At 37.8% G+C, this 20,237-nt stretch overlaps 1 protein-coding gene across 12 annotated transcripts in view; it reads right to left on the reverse strand.

The window, feature by feature from the left end:
- MYBPC1 (myosin binding protein C1) overlaps positions 1-4,295 on the reverse strand; it is an 87,309-nt gene extending 83,014 nt beyond the window's left edge. For 8 of the 12 annotated variants that reach the window (XM_036251504.1, XM_036251501.1, XM_036251498.1 and 5 more), the window contains exon 1: positions 4,091-4,295. In XM_036251504.1, coding sequence (XP_036107397.1) covers positions 4,091-4,115 — 25 coding nt within the window. In that variant the 5' untranslated portion in view covers positions 4,116-4,295. The remainder of the gene's footprint in view (positions 1-4,090) is intronic. The other 4 variants (XM_036251507.1, XM_036251502.1, XM_036251506.1 and 1 more) reach the window with 1 other exon arrangement.
- Positions 4,296-20,237: the final 15,942 nt, after the last annotated feature.

Here is a 20,237-nt window from a genome sequence, read left to right on the forward strand (position 1 = left end):
CCATTACCATGTCCCCACCTGTTTGTACTGAAAAAGGCCAAGATAGATTTTAGATAGATAGAGATTGTGTGTTGATATAGCAAAAGAATCTGTAGCAATAACGCCGTGCTTTTGAATCTTGGAGTTATCAGAATGGCCCTTTAAAATTATGGCCGTGCCCAACTGGTGTGGCTCAGCGTGTCAACCCATGCACCAAGAGGTCGCCGGTTCGATTCCCGGTCAGGGCACATGCCCAGGTTGTGAGCCTGATCCCCAGTGGGGGGCATGCAAGAGGTGGCCAGTCGATGTTCTGTCTCTCTCTCCCTCTTCCTTCCTCTCTCTCTAAAGTCGATAAAGAAAAAAAGATTAAAATTATGGTCATAAGCGGAGTTATGTATTCCCATATGTGTGAGTATTTAAGAAGAGATCTCACTTGAATGATGGAGGGATGACAGTGACCCTCCCAAGGTTTTTTGGATGGTACACGAGCACCAAGGAAGAACTTAGCCTTATTCCTGAAAGTTACGTACATTAAGGGCCTGATGTATCGTGTAACGAAAAGTGAAATTCACATTGAAGCCTCAAGTTGGTGCTTTAAAAGAGAGTTTTTCTAGTATCTTTAGATTCTGACAGTGAACAATTGTCTAAGTATAGTAGGGAATGAGGTTTGATGGTTTTTCTTCTTATATGATTCAAGGATTGAGGCTTAATGGTTTAAATGATCACAAACAACAGAGATACAATTCTGAGGAACCATTTTTTGGCTGTTTAAGAACCATTTATAGTAGTTTTAAACTATTAGAGATTCTACCACCAAAGAAAGGCTATTGGGATTTTCTAATTTCATGTTGATAAACTGCTTTTTGACAAGAAAAGAGAGATTTCCAGTGAAAGGTGATTTTTTTTCCTACACAGTAGAATCGAGGGGCAATTAACTGTGAAAGGCTTGAAAACAGAGACCGTGTTCAGCATTTCTCCAAAATCCCAGCAACTAGCTCATGGCAGGAGCTCGATTAATGGTTGATACATAAATAAATGTATGCAAAGCATTCCCACAAATCTCAAGCTTTCCCCCACATCCTCTCTCACTATGAGAACAGAATAACTTAAAATTACTAGGCTTCAGGTTCTGCATGAATCTAAAGGGTAAAATGAGCCTTTTATCCACAACTGGTAGAACAAAGAATCCAGTTCTCCATAGAAGAAATACACAACTGATAAAGGTGGGAAGAAGGAAATGGAAAGTAGTTGCTCCTTAACAATAATACTTTCTTTCCCCAAAAAGGTTAGTGAGTCATCCAGAATATGTTCAAGGGTCTAAACAAGGACAATTGACTAATCACTAGTTCCACGTGTATTTCTTCCTCCTCCTTAAAAGATCCAGCTCTCCCCAGACCCAGCACGAAGTTCCCAGAATTAGGCCACTGTAGGTTGGGAGGCAGTTGAGAGATACATCATTTGCAGCTTCAGGTGCTGAAAACTAAGCCTCTTTCAAAGGGTTGCCAGGTCCTCCTGGATCTTAGAAGGGCCAAACAGCCCATGTATTCTATCAAGAGTGACAACAAGTGGTCATGTCCTTCCTGGGCATGGTTCTCTCAGTTGGGGAAGAGACATGACAAGACCTTTGGGGCTGGAGGAACCTGTCCCTTGGGAATGTTTCTGCAGGTAGTTGGAAATGACTCCGAAGAATTGGTTTGGAGGCAAATTTTATTCTGGAGGCTATTTTTCAGAGGGATGTTTACATGGAACAAAATCAACATCAGTAAAAATGAAATCAGTTAGAAGAAGGTACAAGGACCAAAACAGTTCCTGAATTGACATAGTCCTTAGTTTTCTAATGAAAACAATATTAAAATGTAACCACTGCACCAGAAAATCCCTTCAAGGTGCAGTTTCTTTAAGAATCAGTCCTACACTGACAGATGTCAGAGGGGAGGGAGGGGGGGGTCTGGATAAAAGAAGGGGAGGAGGTCAGCCAAAGAACATATATGCATGGCCCATGGACACAGAAGCGTGTGGTGGAGGCCAGGGGAGGGGGGCAGGGGTTGGGTGCAGGTGGGCAAAGGGGGGTAAATGGGGAACATCTGTAATAGTGCCAACAATTTTTTTAAATTGTATTAATGCAAAGAAAAAAAAAAACACCAGTCCTGCTGTTAAGAATACAAACTTTAAAATCTTTGTACTTCCTCAAAGGATTTTAAATATACCAGCAACTCTTTTTATCTCCACTCCCCATCACCCAAATTTAAATTAACCAAAGAATCTATGAATATACAATTGCTGTCCTGGGTGGAAGGACTCTTATATAAAAAAATAAAAAATCGACAGTGCTTTTATAGCAAAAGAAGATCATGAGGACTTTGGTATCTGTGTTACTTTATTAAAAATTTCCATGTTTTAGGGGGGAGCTGAAGTTAAAGACATAGTGTCTTCTTTGTAGCTCTAAATTTCATTGTCTCTAGAAGCAGAATGGATCAGATGGAGTTGTCAGACACAAAGGAAAAGTTTATTGCATCTAGCAATCAGAATAATCTAATTAACTTTCAAGACTCTACAGCCTGCCATTTTTTTTTTTTTAGTAGTTTTTTAGTTTTCCTGTCATTTTCAAATGGGCTTTAAAATAACACATGCAAATTTTCCCACTAAATGCAGGCTAATTAAAACAATATTCTGTCCTTAGGAAACATAGAATGCATTTCATCCACATAAGCCTTGAAGAGGCTAGTCAAGTGACAGATCAAATAAAAAGGACACTTAATACACATGTAAATCATTTGCATTACAAATAAGACACTTTAGCAGGGGTTGGACTCCCTGCCTGGTAGTCAGGATTAAGTTCCCATATTAATGCATGCATTTGGTGTGGTTATTTCGGGTGGAAGACTTCATCCATCAATGCTCCACCACCAAGTAAAGCCAACCTGTAAACTGATCACCACGGCCTGTCAACACTGGTTACTTAATTACATAAAGAAAATATATTTCAAAGACTTTCGATAATCTGGTTCAACGTCTAGCATCTTTTCCAAGGTTCTTCAAAATAGCCGTTAAAAGCAGTTTTAAGAATTAAAAACAAAGAAACTAAATACTGTTTTTTGCTCTCTGCTAATCTTTTTGTTTTCACTTTTATTTGCAAAAATAAAAAATAAAAATTTAGTGAGCACTATTGAAGACCAATATGAATGAAATAATATTTTAGCAGATGTTTCCATTAAAAATTAAACTACCTGTACTTATGCTGTTAATTTGTGTTTTTCATTAAATGATTTTAATAATTTCTAATTCCAATTTATTTATGTTACTAATTAACAGTTTCAAAATCTTGATTTTTTTAATAGAAAAGAGAAACATCTCTTCTAATGAAGAAAAAACATTTCTTTTAATGAATAATATTTTCATATTTTTAGTTTAATTTTAAAAGGCAACACATTGTAGAATTATCTACAATAAGACTCATTAAAAAACACAATCCATCAGTGATATTCAAAGATAATCTCTTTTACCCAGGTGTTCAATTTTCTTTCCATGCAAGAATTTATTAATGTGATAATTAATACAACTCCAAAAGCACTGATAAATGAAAAAAAAAAAAAATGCCTGCATCTTTATATTCTAAATGTCTTTCCACTGAAAAAACATAGCCAATCTTGAAATACTGTCACAAATTCCTTTTTGAAATCTTGATCAAATTTATTGACCATTTAAAAAAAGTATATTCCAAGTCCCCACCCGCACCAAATTCCAAATACATGGTAAAAAATTTGTGACTGAACCTATGAAAACACACTTGAAAATGCAACTGTCTCTCCAAGAACAATTAATATCCTCAAGTTACACTTTAACGATCCCTTATCATTGTCTGATAAAATTATCATTTAAAACTTTCAGTCACTATTCCTTCAAAATCTACCACTCTCAGATATTTTCAAATCGGTATACTCTTCCTCTATTTTTCCTCTGGTCTTTTGGCTCTCAAGGATCTTTTCCTGAAATCACAGTGAGTCTGTTCTTTTATAGTCTGTTTAAGGAATTGAATTTGTTTAAAAATAAATACCAAAATAAACACACTGTATGAAAAAGCACAACAAAAGGATTTACGGATGAGTCTTACCCTCCTTCTTCGTGGGTTCTGGCATGGCCACAATAAAATGTTATTCTCCAGTGAGTTTGCTCCCCTCCAGTAGTAGTTCACAGAATCCCCACGAGCAGTCGAGAGATGGTGCAGGTCAGTGTGACAAGCAGTTAGGAAGAAATCCTGTGCTTTTGTACCACTCCTGAACATCAATCATGTGGCCCCGCCTCTTCTTCAGCATAAGGATGCTGGAACTTGACAGCTATGAGGACCTTTCTCACATCTGTTGTCTGCACTCTGCTCTCTCGCCTACTGGAAGGAATCTCCTGTTCATCTCATGTGGCTGATGAGAACACCTCTAACTTTCTAAATTCAGCTGCAGCCTCATGCTCCTCCTTACTCTTTTTTTTTTTTTTTCTGTCGAACGAAAGCCTGTGTGAATTCAGGAGTGCAAAAGTTTGCCAGATAATAAAATGTTAAATAAAAAATTGTAGTATGCGAATTCAACATCTACTAAGCTTATTTAAAAAATCTCTGAATTAAGATAACGTTATGCTCCTATTAAATTTTTAATTTTGTTAGTTCTCAATTATTAGATTTAAATTTTTCTTATGTATTTATTTATTGAGTTATTTATTTTTAGGGGGTGAGAAAGAGAGAAATAGCATTTGTTATTCCACTTATTTATGCATTCATTGGTTGATTCTTGCCTATGCGCTGACTGGTGATCAAACCTGCAACCTTGGTGTATCAGGACAACGTTCTAACCAACTGAGCTACCTGGACAGGGCCATTAATAAAATGTTAATTTGAAGAGCCAAGTTTCTATGTTGAATATCTTCTCTCATTTTATCCTCCAAGAATAGCAAAGGTTTCTGTTAAGGAATACTTAGACTTCACCTTTTCTCAAGAACTGTCTTTTTAAAAAATTACACGGCATATGAAAGAATGAAGGAATGATACATGCTGCCACATGGATGAAGCTTGAGTACATTGCACTGAGTGAAAGAAGCCAGACACAAAAGGCCACATGTTGTACAATCCCATTCATGTGAAATGCCCAGGATACTCAGAAAGTTGATTAGTGCCAGGGGCTGGGGGGAGGCAGAATTAGAAACGATTGCTAATGGATATGGAGTTTCTTTTAGAGATGATGAAAATGTTCTGGAGATAGATCACGGTGATGGTTGTACAACTTAGTGAATATTTAAAAACCACTGAATTTTACACTTAAAAATATATGGGATTCTCGGCTGATGTGGCTCAGTGGTTGAGCATTGACCCATGCACCAAGATGTTGCCAGTTCAATTCCCAATCAGGGCAAGTGCCCATGTTGTGGGCCAATCCCCAGTGGGGCCATGCAGGAGGTGGCCAATCGATGTTCTCTCTCATCGATGTTTCCATCTCTCTCTCACTCTCCCTTCCTCTAAAAATCAATAAAGAAAAAAATATATATATGGGGTGCCCTGGCAGGTGTGGCTCAGTTTGTTGAGCATCCTTCCATGCACCAAAAGATCACAGGTTTGATTCCTGGTCAGGAAACATGCCCAGGGTTGCAGGCTTGATCGCTGGTGAGGAGTGTGTAGGAGGCAGCCAATCAATGTTTCTTTCTCTCACCAATATTTCTCTCTCTCCCTCTCCCTTCCTCTCTAAAAAAAAAAAAAAAAAAAATCAATAAAAAACATATTTTATATATATATATATATATATATATATAGAGAGAGAGAGAGAGAGAGAGAGAGAGAGAGAGAGAATGAGCAAAAAAAAGTCAGACAGACCAGTAGCCATTGTTTTGTTTCAAGAAAGTGAACAGACATAGGAATCTAACTTATGGTATTGGTAGACTGTATCAGATTTGGCCACTTTGTCTCAAAACTCTCCTGGAACTGATGGAGAGCTATGAGCTACCAAGTGGTCAAACTAAAAAAGACACCCTACTTTCTTTTTATCCTCACCCAAGGATATTTTTACATTTATCTTCAGATAGAGGGGGAGGGAGAGAGGGAAGAAGAGAGAGAGAGAAACATCGATGGGAGAGAATCACATCAATTGGTTGCCACGTGCACGACCCCAACCGGGGCCGGGGACGAACCGCAACCAAACTACATGCCCTTGGCTAGAATTGAACCCGAGACTCTTTGGTCTGAGGTCCGACGCTCTAACCACTGTGCAAAACCTGCCAGGGTGACACCCTACTTTCTTTGCCCACATTCATGGCACCTCAGAGACCAGAACTAAAATTAGTTGATATGAAAAGACTCCTGGAGTGCCTTTATTGTCATGTGTTTTCAAGATCATTCTCAAGAGACTTTGATTGATTTGCACCGAACCAGCCACACTGTCTCATTTCATTTCCCTTGTGGCTGAGAGTGCAGCTGGTCAGACTTAGCTCTACCAAACTCTGTGCCAAGCTAACTTTTCATATAAGGATGGAAACTCAACTTAGAACTCAATAGCATCATGCTTTAGCTATGTGGGGGGAGGGGGAGGAGAGCAGTCAGGAAGGTCAATGACCACCTTCTACAAAGAAAACCTTTTCTCAACCACATAACACCACTAATCCCATTGTTTCAAAAATATTTATTTTCTCTCTGATGCTAAACATCAGCCAGAAAATAGCATATTCTGCAACACAAAGCTAGAAGTGCCTTGAAAGAACAAAAATCAAACCTCCCCCAACCCCCCGTGTTTACCATGAGAATATCAGATGAAACAAACTAAAGAACCTAGAATCTGAAGTCAGAGCCTTGGATTCTATTTCTGGACCATAATTAATCAGCTGAGTTACTCTAAGAAAGACAAGTGGCCTTTCTGGGCCTCAGTTTCTTTTTGTGTAAATTGAGGGGCATATAAAAATGACCTCCAAAACCCCTTCTAGGTTTAACATTGTGCTTCTGTCGGGTAGACCCTAAAAAGGAATCGTTTCTTCAGCATTCCCAGCACTCTGAACACCCCATATGAAATGGACATAAGGACTGAGTGTCACATTGCAGAAGAATGTTTATAGTGATGGGCAGATTTCACACATGCCACAAAAGAGGTGCCATGCCATCATCGGCTTCTGCAGAAACTCTGTTGGGGTTTTTAATACACTGATCATTTTACTGAAGTGAACAAGTGCCAGGAAATACTGCAAGCCATGGAGAAAATAGTCTATGACCTGGGGAACTTTTGGGTAAAAAGGACTTGATTGTAAAAAAGACAAAAACTAATTGGAGAAATTGGAAGTATGAACAAATTCTAGGATAAATGGTTGTAGAGTGTATTAGATGGTTAAAGCAAAACTTTAAATTAGGGTAATAAGTTGACAGGTGTAATTTCCCAGGATTGTATTGTTTTAGGAACAATTTGAGATCTTATACATTCATCTAAAAGGTTGCAGACTCTTTAGCTCTAACATCACTCTCAGGGAGTGGGGAAAATGGTCAAAAGGGCTCTTCTTGTTTTCTTCTTTTTAAATGCTTTATTGGTCCCCCCTGCTTTGTGTTATTTAGAATTAGATTTGGCTGAATATAGATTGAACCCACAATATAACAGTTAAATTAAGATTGGAGTCGTTCTTGATCACCTAAAAGAAATTCAAAAGTAACTAGTTTATAGTCATTATAGTGGCTCCATAGTGTCAGAAGAAATCCATGCTCCTCCTTCCTGCTCTACCATCCTTCAGGTAACTTTATGGTCTAAAATGGCTGCTAGTGCTCATGCCATTACACCTACATTCCAGGCAGAAAAAAAGAAAGAAAGAAAGAGAGGACCCCCTTTCTTCATTTTAAGGAACTTTCTTTGAAGTTCCACACAAAACATGTAGAACCTCTCACTGGCTAGAACTTGGTTACATGACCAAGTCTGGCCACAAAGGAAGCTAGGAAATGTAGTCTTTCATTCTCAGTGGTAATAGGCTTCTGTTATCAAAGAGAATAGATGTTGGATAGGCAAATATTAGTCTCTGCCACATCTTTCAAAATAAAAACAATAATGTTCTCTGCACCAACTAGAGTGCAGAGAAGTATAAATATTAAGCCTCACCCTCTCCCTAACCTTATCCTCACTCCAAGATGTGAATTAAGGTCTAAATTGCCTCTGTGTTCATATATACATATACATGCAAACATATATTCATATGTAGGAAGTTCTTCATCTATTTTTATCTACACTACTCTTCAATTTGCTTTTTCCGTTTAACCTGTCCTAGACAGATATCTTCCATGTTAATATGTGTGTGTGTGTCTGTGTTTGTGTGTGTGTGTGTGTATACTTTTTTAATAGCTGAATAATAATCATTCATGGTATGGATGCGCCATAGTGTGCCGTGTATTCTTAACCTGTTAACAGAGCGGAATGTATAAATACGTCAAACGTTGCATACAGTAAAAAGGGAATTCCCCGGTTATTCCCGGTTAACAGGTTAATTATTTCTGTTTTGATGAATATTCAAGTTGTTTTCAGTGTTTTGTCACCACAATTAATACTGCAGTAAATATCATAGACTATAAATTTACATAAAAATACTTTTAAATTTGTCAGATAGATAATTAAAAGTGAACTTGCTGGTGTAGATGCATTGTTTAAATCTTAATAGATTTTTGTTAGGTTGTTTTCCCCAAAAGTGGATTAACAGGTCAATCAGCAATGTAAAAGATTGCCTGTTTTCTCATACCCTGTATGTTATTTTTTTAAAAATTATTAGCCTGGCTAGTGTGACTCAGACTGAGCGTTAAGTGTCAACCCATGCACCAAGAGGCCACTGGTTCGATTCCTGGTCAGGGCACATGCCTGGGTTGTGGGCCCGATCCCCAGTGGAGGGCATGCAGGAGGCAGCCGGTAGATGTTCTCTCTCATCGATGTTTCTCTCTCTCCCTCTTCCTTCCTGTCTCCCTAAAAATTAATAAAAACATTTAAAAAAATAATAATAAAAATAAAAGTTATTAACTTAATAGGTTAGAAATAATTGCTCATTATTAACCATTTTTTCCAAAGGTTAAGCAACATATCATGTTTATTGGTGATTTCTATTTTTTTCTGATTGCTTTTTAAAAAATATTTTATTTTTCTACTAGTGATATTAACTCTGTCCATAATATGTGTTTCAAATAACTTTCTTTCTCTCTTGCCTTCTGATTTTATGATGTGTGCTTTTTTGTGTCATAAAAGTTTAAAATTTATTATTTATTCAAATCTGTCATGTTTCTCAGTGGCGTCCGGACTTTTTGTATTAAAAATGTCTCCCCACCCAGGATTATTCAAACAAACTCATAAATTTTCCCCAAATATTGCTATTTAAATACTTTTATCATGTGAATTAGGGGCAAAAGCTTGTTCATTCCCCACCCCCAGCTTAACAGGGAGTCACGCCAGACCATCTCCCTGTGACTTTACCACTGACTTGAAATGTAACCCAGGGTTTAAGTTCTCATATAAATTTAAATCTATTTATAGATGCAGTGTTCATTTTTCACTCCTCAGTGTGTATATCTTCAGCCACTATGATACTCTTTGGATTAATTCTCTTTAGATCAAATTTTAATATCTAGTAGGGCAAATCCCCCTCTCTGGTCTAAATTTTCAAAATTTTCTTGGCAATTTTCCATTTATGTTCTTCCTTATAAACTTTAAATTCATTTTGTCAGTCTCTGTAACCTTCTTCCAACACAAAGGATATTCTAATTAAAATTATATAAATTGTCGTCCAGCCGGTGTGGCTCAGTGGTTGAGCGTCATTCCATGCACCAATAAGTCGCTGGTTCAATTCCTGATCAGGGCACTTGCCCAGGTTGTGGGCCCAATCCTGGGGTGGGTGGGGGCATGCAGGAGGTGGCCAATTGATGTTCTCTCTCATCAATGTTTCTACCTTTCTTTCCCTCTCCTTCCTCTCTCTCTAAAAAAAAAAAAAATTACATAAATTGCTATATATTAATTCACAGATATGTCATTTGATAATATGAATCCTTCTCATCTAGAAATATGGCTTGTCTCCCAAGTCAGAAATTGTTTTATAGTTATTAATAACACTTTATAATTTTTCCCATTAAAATTCTATATCATTCACGTTAAATTTGTGCCTAAGCATGTTATAGTTTTTGCTACTATTTCAAGTGAAATTCTTTTCTCCATTTTCATTTCTTACTGATATATTAAGAGTACAAAGAAAAGTTGTGAAGTTATTTTTATAATTACTTTGTATCCAGCCACTTAATCAAATTATTTTTTAGTTTGAATAGGATTTCTACGAATGTCACTTAGATTTATTTACTATATAATTATATAATTACATAATATGTAAAAATTATAATTTTTTTTTATTTACAATATTTATTGAATTTCTTTTCTTATTACATTAGTTAGAAGCTCAAATATAATGATATAATAGTGCACTGGGTGGGTCTTTCTCTCCTGTTCTTGATTTTAACAGAACTGGATCCTGAATTTAAACTTTAATGTGATATTTGCTAGTTACTTGCAGTTAATACTTGACCATTTTAGGTGGTTTTCTGTAATTTCCACTGAACTATTTATTAGTACTGACTACTGAATTTTATCAAATGTATTATTTATTTATTTTAATGTTTTTCTTTATTGATTTTTTAGAGAGAGAGAGAGAGAGAGAAGAAGGGAAAGGGAGAGAGATAGAAACATTGATGAGAGAGAACATTGATTGGCTGCCTCCTGCATGCCCCCAATGGGGATTTGGCCAACAACCTGGGCATGTGCCCTGACTGGGAATCAAACCAGCAACCTCTTGGTGAATGGGTCGATGCTCAACCACTGAGCCACACTGGCCAGGCTCAAATGTATTTTTTATATTTATTGTTGTAGCCACATGGTTTTTTTTTTTTTCCTTTGATTTGCTTATAAAGTGAGTTATACAGTACTTTGAAAAATTGCCAAATGTTGGAGAATCCTTGCCTTCCTGGTAATAATCCTATTTTATTATGATGTATTTATTATTTTATTAATGTAATTCTGGATTTATTTGCTAATATTTTAGTTTATATATTTTTACATTTATATATTGATGAAATTATTCTATAAATTTTTTGTGCCATTTTTATCATGTAAGTTATGTTTGCATCATAAAATTGATTATAGATACTTGCATCTTTTTCTAATACTAAAAAAAATTTGTAGAAACAATCACAGGGAAGCAGCCAAAATGAGGAGACAAAGAAACATGTGCCAAATGAAAGAAAAGAACAAAATTCCAGGAAAAGAACTAAACAAAATGGACATGAACAATCAGTCAGATGCAGAGTTCAAAGCACTAGTTATAAGGATGCTCAAGGAACTTAGTGAGACATTCAAGGAACTTAGTGAGACCTTCAAGAAACTTAAGAGACCTCCCAGGAACTTAGTGAGAACATCAACAACATAAAAAAGGACCAGTCAGAATGAAGGATGCACTAACTGAAATAAAGAATAATTTACAGCCCTGGCCGGTTTGGCTCAGTGGTTAGAGCATTGGCCTGCGGTCCAGAGAGACCAGGGTTCAGTTCCTGCTAAGGGCATGTACCTCAGTTGCAGTTTGTCCCTTGCCCTGGTTGGGTTGTTCCTGGCAGCCACTCGATGTGTTCCTTTCACCACGATGTTTCTTTCTCTTTCTCCCTCTCTATCCCTCTCACTCTATCTGAACAAAAAGTGGAAAAGTGTCCTCAGGTGAGGATAAAAAAAAAAAAAAGAATAATTTACAGGGAATCAATAGTAGAGTAGGTAAAGCCAAGAAGCAAACCATCGATTTTGAATATAAGAAAGCAAAAAACATCCAATCAGAACAGCAAAAAGAAAAAAGAATCCAAAAAAATGAGGATAGTGTAAGGAGCCTCTAGGACCAACTTCAAGAGTGCCAACATTCACATTATAGAGGTGCCAGAAGAAGAGAGAGAACAAGAAATTGAAAACCTATTTGAAACAATAATGACAGAAAAGTTCCCTAACTTGGTGAAGGAAACAGACATACAAGTCCAGGAAGCACAGAGAGTCCCAAACAGGATGAACCTAAGAGGCTCACACCAAGACACATCATCATCCAAATGATAAAGGTTAAAGACGAAGAGAGAATCTTAAAAACAGCAAGAGAAAAGCAGTTTATTACCTTCAAAGGAGCTCCCATAAGACTGTCAGCTGATTTCTCAAAAGAAACTTTGCAGGCCAGAAGGGAGTGGCAAGCGATATTCAAGGTGATGAAAAGTAATGACCTACAACCAAGATTACTCTATTCTGCAAAGCTATCATTTACAATTGATGAACATATAAAGAGCTTCCCAGACAAGAAAAAACTAAAAGAGTTCATCACCACCAAACCAGCATTATATGAAATATTGAAGGGTCTTCTTGAAGGAGAAGAACAAAAATATGAACAATAAAATGACAATGAATACATAGCTGTCAACAATTTAATCTACAAACAAAATGAGCAAGCAGAACAGAAGCAGACTCGTAGAGACAGAGAATGTTTTGTTGCTTGCCAGATGAGTAGGAGCTGGAGGGATGGGTGAAAAAGATGAAGGAATTAAGTACAAATTGGTGGTTAGACTGATGAACCTCAAAGGGAAGGGAGGAGGGAGGGCAGGATGAGCTAAATCAAAGAACTTCTGTGCATATATGCATAACCAATGGACACAGACAATAGTCTGGGGAAGGCAGGAGGGGGGCTGGGAGTAGGGAAGAAGGGGTCAATGGGGAGAAAAGGGGGGACATCTGTAATACATTCAACAATAAAGATGAGTTAAAAATAAAATAAAATAATTTGAATAACAAAAAATGTATTCTTTGAAGATAACAAACAATTATAAAACCATTTGGTCTGATCCATTTTTAAGTCATAAATATTTAAGCATATTTCCAATTTCTTCTTTTAACTATGAGATGTTCAGAATTTTCATTTCTTTTAAAATTAACTTAGAAAATTATTTATTTTTCTAGATTTTGTTATGAAATATTATTGTATACAATGTCTTATTTTAATTTGTAAAATGTGATATGTCTGTGATTTTTATGTCCCATTTTTATTTCTAATAAATATTTTTATTTTCTCTTTCTCCTAATATGTTTTTGAAGAATATAATTATTTTTATTGGAATTAGGAAAGAACCAGTTTGTAGGTTTATTATCTTTTTTTTTCCATAACTTCTTTTGATCAAATCTGTTGTTTATTTTCTATGTTGACTATTTAATTTAGAGTTATTTTTAGCCTATGACTATAGCTGCATTTCATAGATTTTGACTTAAACTACAAACCTTTTCATTAATTTCTGAGTAATCTTCAGTTTTGGTTTTAATTTTCTCATTGACCCAGGAGTTATTTAAAAGGGATTTATTGATTTCTAAGAAATTAAGATTTTATTATTACTTGCTTAATTTTTAGTGAGATGAAATTTACATCACACAAAATTAAACAATTCAGTGGCATTTAGTAAGTTCGAGATGTTGTATCACCACCGCCTCTACCTACTTCCAAAACAGTCCCATCAGTCTACACGGAATCCTGGTACCCAGTAAGCAGTTCCCCCGTCCACTCCTCCGCCCAGGCCCTGGGGACCAACAGTATGTTTCCTGTCTCTGTGGATTTACCTCTTCTGGACATTTCCCATAAATGGAATCATACAATATGTTACCTTTGTGGCTAGAATATTCTGGCTGATATTGATACTGTTTCTTTCTGATAATAAATAATAATCAACCATGAATAAAAAACTAATTGGGGAAAAAAAAGCATTTCCCACCTAACATGCATTTTCAATAAAATATTATTTTGTGCTTAATAATTATTCATCAGTTAGTCACAGAAAAGAATGTTTTTTAAAATTTCTATTTATATATCTTTTGAGGCAGAGAAATGTAAGATGAAAACAATTTTTTTAATTTATTTATTTTTTATTAATTAATTTTTGTTACAGATGTTTCTCCTTTTCCCCCCACTGATTCCCCTCTCCCCCACCCTTCCTGCCCTGTCCCCAGTTTGTTGTCCATGTCCACTGTTCATGCATACATGCAGATGAAAACAATTTTTAAAGAGTTAAGGCAAGAAATTATATTAAAGGGGGATAGAACGCTGTGAGGTAAAGAGATTAAAAATATTTACTCAGACAGAAAAGAAATAATGTTACGTTTCCAGAGATAATTTATATACTTTTAATATATTACCGTGGGTATCATATCACTATGATATTTTTATTCCATGGGAGATATTTAAAATAGTGAGGTTACAATTTTATTGTTATGTTTAATGGCAACTTTTACAGAAGGCTGGACATTCTTTGCAATTTAAGTTTATGATAGCAAATGGTAAATATCAGTTTGAAAATATGTAAAGATTGTCCCAAAAAAATTTCTGGAAGATGCATTAGTCAGCTCAGATTACTGTAACAAATGACCGTGGACAGGGGTCTTGAACAGCAGAAGTCTGTTTCTCACAGTCGGGAGGCTGGAGAGCTGGAGTCCAGCGCGGCTGGGTGTGGGGGAGACTCTTTCCTGGCCGCAAAGGGCAGTTTCCTCACTGTGTCCTCACGTGGCAGAGAAAGCTCTCCAGTGCCTCTCAGAAAGGACACCTCGCGCATCCTGAGGGTCCCACCCTCACGACCTCATCTAACCCTAATTCTCTCCTAAAGGCCCCGTCTCCAGATACCTTCACATGGGGGGTTAGGCCTCTGCATATGAATTTAGGGGGACACAATTCAGTTCATAGAAAAAATATGTGAACAAAATAGCTTGAGGCTCTGTTCAGATGGCTGGTTTCCAAAGCGGACGCTGCTCAGGAGGAAGGGGTGCAAGGATCCAGCTGGCAGTCCCCAGACCCTGACTCCCCCTGCTTTCCCTTCTTCCTCTCCTGGGCCCTGGCCAAGATGGGGGGGCTCCCCCCAAGATTCTGCTCCTGGCCTCTAGTCTGCATGCACATTTTCTCCCTTGGTGAGCTAATTCCTTCTCAGATTCTCAGCTATCACTGTGTGAATGACTCCCAGAACCCATCTCTGACCTTGATCTTGAGTTTCACTTCCAAACCTACAATGTACAATGAATATCAAAAATTTAACCAGTTAAGGATGAAACTTGCTAAAACTGTTACAGCTTCTTTCGTCCCCCCACCCCACCCCACTCCCATGCATATATTGTGGAAATTTTTGAGCTTTAGCTAAGCTGTGAAAAGCAGTGGTCCAGGATCCAAAATGAAATTAGTTAAAATACATAAGAATGTATTGAGTCGTTTAAAATTTGAATCCTGCCCCCACACTGTCACTTACTGCCTTAGGTCTACCAGTTCTCCTGGCCATAACTGGCCTCATAGTATATGAAACAAGAAGATACAAGTTATGAAGGTGATGAAGGTTTGGTGAATTTGTAAAACTTTAGACTAAGCAAATTTTGCCTGTATGTGTGTGTATGTATGTGTGTGTGTGTGTGTGTGTGTGTGAGAGAGAGAGAGAGAGAGAGAGAGAGAGAGAGAGAGAGACACGCGATTGAGAGAGAGAGAGGTTTGCTCTATGTTGCACTTGTGGCTACCAGGACAGTGATATTTCCACCCATGACATTATAAATTGGTATTATGAATGATTGATCTTTAAATTTAGCAGTTTGGGGAATGAATAAAATTAAAGGCACTACCCCATATAGTCTATGGAAATCCATTCCATGTTTTCAAAACTGTCTTGCACAAAATGTTCCTGGACTCATCATTCTTGAAACGAAAAAGAAAGGAACCCAGCTTCTTGACATTCCTTAGTGTGACTTTGAGTTTTCTCTCCCACTAAGTACAAGTTCACACTGGAAACCTTGCAGGCTATCAATAGAACTCTGCTCACCCGCCTTATTCTAAAGCCGAAGCATGTTAAGCCCTCTAAGCCGCTCCTCATAAGACATACTCTTCATCTCCCAAATTAGTCCTGGTGCCTTTGCTGGATCCCTTCCAAGACTCAGATGTTCTTTTATGCTTCATGTCCTACCACACACCAGGCAGTGGGCTATAAGCAGCGAGAGTTCCTCTGCCTTGGGGTCTCCTTTCGTTTATGGACCCTAACAATTTTCAGCCTCCAGAACTTTTTCTCTGTGCTTACGATGCTTATTGGAATAACCTAAATGTTTCCAAATTCTGATGACTATAGATGACATGTAAAATGAATTATTTCCAGCAAGACACTAAAAAACAAAACAAGGACAAAGTGTGGTGTGACTCAGAGGTCCCTAACCCATTATTTCCCATCCTCGAGTCTATTGTTTCTACCGTGTCCTGCGGCTGAAGCAGCTTTACTTCCCATCGTGGTGGTTCCGAAGCTGATCCGTTTTGGAAGGATAATCTCAAAGATGACTTCCTCCACAAAGCCCTCTCTAATGTTCCAGCTTGAAATGATCTCGGACTCCTCTGAAACTTTAGATATACTCCCTGTAAACAGTCTGCTGACCTCCTACTGTTCTTATTTATCTCTCTTATTGTTTAAACCAGATCTCAACCTGGTAGCTTGTGAGCTAAATGCAGTTTGCAAATGAATTTTGCTTGGCACGCACATTTGTTTCATATCAAATATATAAAAATCAGCCCTGGCCTGTATGACTCAGTCAGTTAAAGTGTCATCCCATATACCAAAATGCGGCGGGTTCAATTCCCGGTCAGGGCACATACCCAGATTGCAGGTTCGATCCCGGTCAGGGAGTATACGGAAGGCAACCGATGAATGCTTCTCTCTCACATTGATGTTCCTCTCTCTAAAATTGTATATAATAATATAATTGTGTATATAATATAAAATGTGAATTTCTGGCCTATCTTGGGAATTCTGGGTCCAAGTAGACACCGAAAGCTGGAGCTCAGTAGAGCCCACCCCAGTTAGCTTCTTTGGCCGCTTTAGTCATTTACGCTAACTGCCTCGCCCAGGTGGGCGTTTGAATTTGCAATACTTAGTCTAGACTACAGCATTCGAAAGGCAGGATCTTGTGTTAATCATCTTTACAGCCTACAGCAAGCACTTAGTAATTTGTGGCTGAAAAAATAAATGTATGTAGATCGAGAGGCAAGCATTTCCTTTTTCTAAGTGACTCTGAGGTTATGTCACTGGGATCTGACTAATTCCTCCCATTCACTTATTCCATCATAACATTGCTAACATCTATCCCCAAGTATCACTCATCTTCCACTATGTGTTGAAAGCTTGGAGATACAAAACAAACAAGTGTGGCACCCCGCCCCTCCCTATAGGGGACTATTTGAGGTAACAGGAAATAAGCATATGAAATAATTTATGAGCACTATATCATTATAATTTCAAGGCAACACGGCAAAGTGTTTAACAGATGAGATGCTCGAGTCAGACAGAGTTGGGTTCATACCTTGGCTCTGTACTTAGACTCTTGTAATGTTGGGCACATTGTTTAACTTCCTGAGCCTTAGTTTTTTCATCTTTTACTGGCTCTTTTCAAGATCTAGTTTGAGACAATAATTATGTCTGCTCCATAGACATGGGAAGGTTAAATAAGCTGACACATGTGAAGTCCTTGGCATAGCATCTGGATATAGTAAGTGTTCTATAGATGGAAGGGGGCTTTTACTGGCAACTAAGTGACCCAGAATCATCTATAGTCCATCCAAGAACATCTAATCAGTATGCAAAATCCACCAAGCCCTGTTTCCCATACAGTCCATTATTAGTCTGCTCTACACTACTAAAAATGGCTGCTTCCAAGTTCTGATGACTACAGATGACATGGACAATAAATTTGTTTTCAGTAAGACACTAAAAAGCACATTCAGAGTTGACTGCTCTGTGTGACTGCCGACTCTGTGTGGGTGTGATAGACAAGATTTGGTTGTCATTGTGAGTCTTTTCACACTGTGGACATGTAAAGGCCAGTCCTCCGCCTGCAGCTGTAGCTGCTATTTGCAGCGCCGGGGCCTCTGAGCTGGGATTCTGAGGCTCAGATTTATTTTCTGCCCTGTGCTTTTGTCGACAAGACCCTGGTGCTGCCCAGCTGCCCTGCCGCTCGCTGCTGTCCCGCAGTGCCCTCGTTCTGCCTCGCTGAAGGCATGCTTCACGCTCAGCTGTCTCCCAGAAAAGTCAGGGAAGTCACCATCATCGTGTAGTAAACACTTACGGTGCCCCGTTAATCCTGCTAAGCATTTTGCATGTATTATTTCATTCTCATAAAACACATGAGAGGGGTACCATTGTTTCCCCTGTTTTAAGATGAGGAAACTGATACAAATAACTTTCCAAAGCTCACAGTTAGGAAGAAGTGCAGCCCGTATTTGAAAGCAGTTATGTTTTCCAGAATCTATAATCTTAACCATTAAACTATTCTTCCTCAAATAAATGTAGGTGAATATCTTTCCTTCGCCAACACTTTTCCTTCTATTGTGAGTTGTTGGTCGCTCCCTTAGCATAAAAGGGGTGACAACAAGGCTTCCTCTGTGGGCTCAGTCCACAGATCTCCGAGATGCTGCCTAGCTCTCCTTAAAGGGCTGACTCACATTTTACTAAGTGAGGAAAATGCAGCGGTCCATTAGTCAAGTCTGCATGGACTTTCGGGATGTGTATCTATTGATTATGAAGGGAACAAAGTCCACAAATAAGAGTCTTAGTGTTTCAGTTCTGAGAGGTGTATCAATAAAAGGATTTCACGAGTTAGGACTACAGGTCAGACAAAGTCAAAGCATTACTTTAAATATTCCTGAAAGGTATATTGTCCGTAGTCTCCGGTAAGCAAAATAGAGAAATGTACTCATATCTTTGGACTTCATCGAGTTCAAAGTCTTTTAAGTTAAGTGGGAAAAAGCATTTCTATATCTTTAAATCCTGTTAAGTCCAAAAGTCTCTAGATATAAATGAGAAACCTATGAGCACATCTTAAGAGAGAAAGAAACATGCAAGAAAAGCGAGTGATGGGTCTGGTTCTGAGTCGATCCAGAGTTGCGGACAGTTGGCAATGGGCAGAGAATTGGGTCCTGCAAGTTACATGATACCATCCTTTCAATTTTCAAAGCCCAAAATACAGTGACTATAAAAAGGAGCTCAGGTCGACAGTAGAGTGGGGAGAAGAATTGCTAAATGTCTCTGGAGCACTGGGTCTCAAGTCTGGACAGGACCTCTGGTCTGAACCTCCATTAACTGGAATAGTTTCTGTCTTTACTGTGAAAGAACAAACTCACTAGCATAGTAATCATCTTCACTGAGTATGCATTTTTTGAAATTCCGGGAAGATGTAGAATTAAATGTGGCAAAGTTTCAGAGAATCCAAACCATGGTATTACTATTTTCATATTAATATTTGGCATTTGTACTGAGCTATATTTATATATTTAGGAGAAAGTCTCATCATTCCCATTGAAAAGGTGGAATTGAGTAATTGATTTAGATTTGTGGTTTTAAGTAAATCTCATTGAGTTTATAGGCAACATTCGAGTATCTCAGAGAATGTTAATTTACACATGCATGCACATGAATTATTTAAGTGTTTAAAATTTAATTCATATACACATGTTTTTATCCTCACTCAAGGACATTTTTTTGTTGATTTTGAGGGGGGGAAGGAGAGAGAGAGAGAGAGAGAGAGATTGATTGATTGGTTGCCTCCTACACACACCTGGAATCAGGGTGAAAAATCGAACCCAAAACCCAGGCTTGTCCCCCAACCAGAAATGAACCCACAACATTTTGGTGCGCAGGACAACACTCCTGCCAACTAGATTTTTACCATTTTCCAAATCTTTACAGTTTGTTTTACCACAACTACTTTGATGTTTTTTTTGCAATTTCAATTTGTTTATGCATTCGACCCAGTGTTTATAGAAATATCTCTCCACATTCATGTTTCATCTATTTACCTAATATTTAATTAAATTTCAGTTACAAGTCTTATTGGTATAAACAGGTTTGAGAACAAACAATATTCTTAATAAGGCTATAATTCAACTGGTGGGAGAAGTAAGCCTGTTTGCTGGAGAGTATTCCAGGGTGCAGGAGTCAGTGTGTTTGTTTAGAGGGAGTAAAGAGAGGTGGTTTGTTTTGCCAGTCAGTTAAGTGGAGGTGGATAAAGAGAGTTAAGGTGATAATAGCTGTTATTTCTTGAGTACTAAGCCTGAGTCAAGCACTAAGCTGAACATTTTGCATACATTATTCCAGTTAATCCCTACATCCTGTATATAGTGTTCCATTTAATTCTTATAATAACCCTGAAAATTATCATCACCACTTCACAGATGAGAAAAAC

The sequence above is a fragment of the Molossus molossus genome, unplaced genomic scaffold (genome assembly GCF_014108415.1).
Source record: "Molossus molossus isolate mMolMol1 unplaced genomic scaffold, mMolMol1.p scaffold_m16_p_10, whole genome shotgun sequence".
Lineage (NCBI taxonomy): Eukaryota > Metazoa > Chordata > Mammalia > Chiroptera > Molossidae > Molossus > Molossus molossus.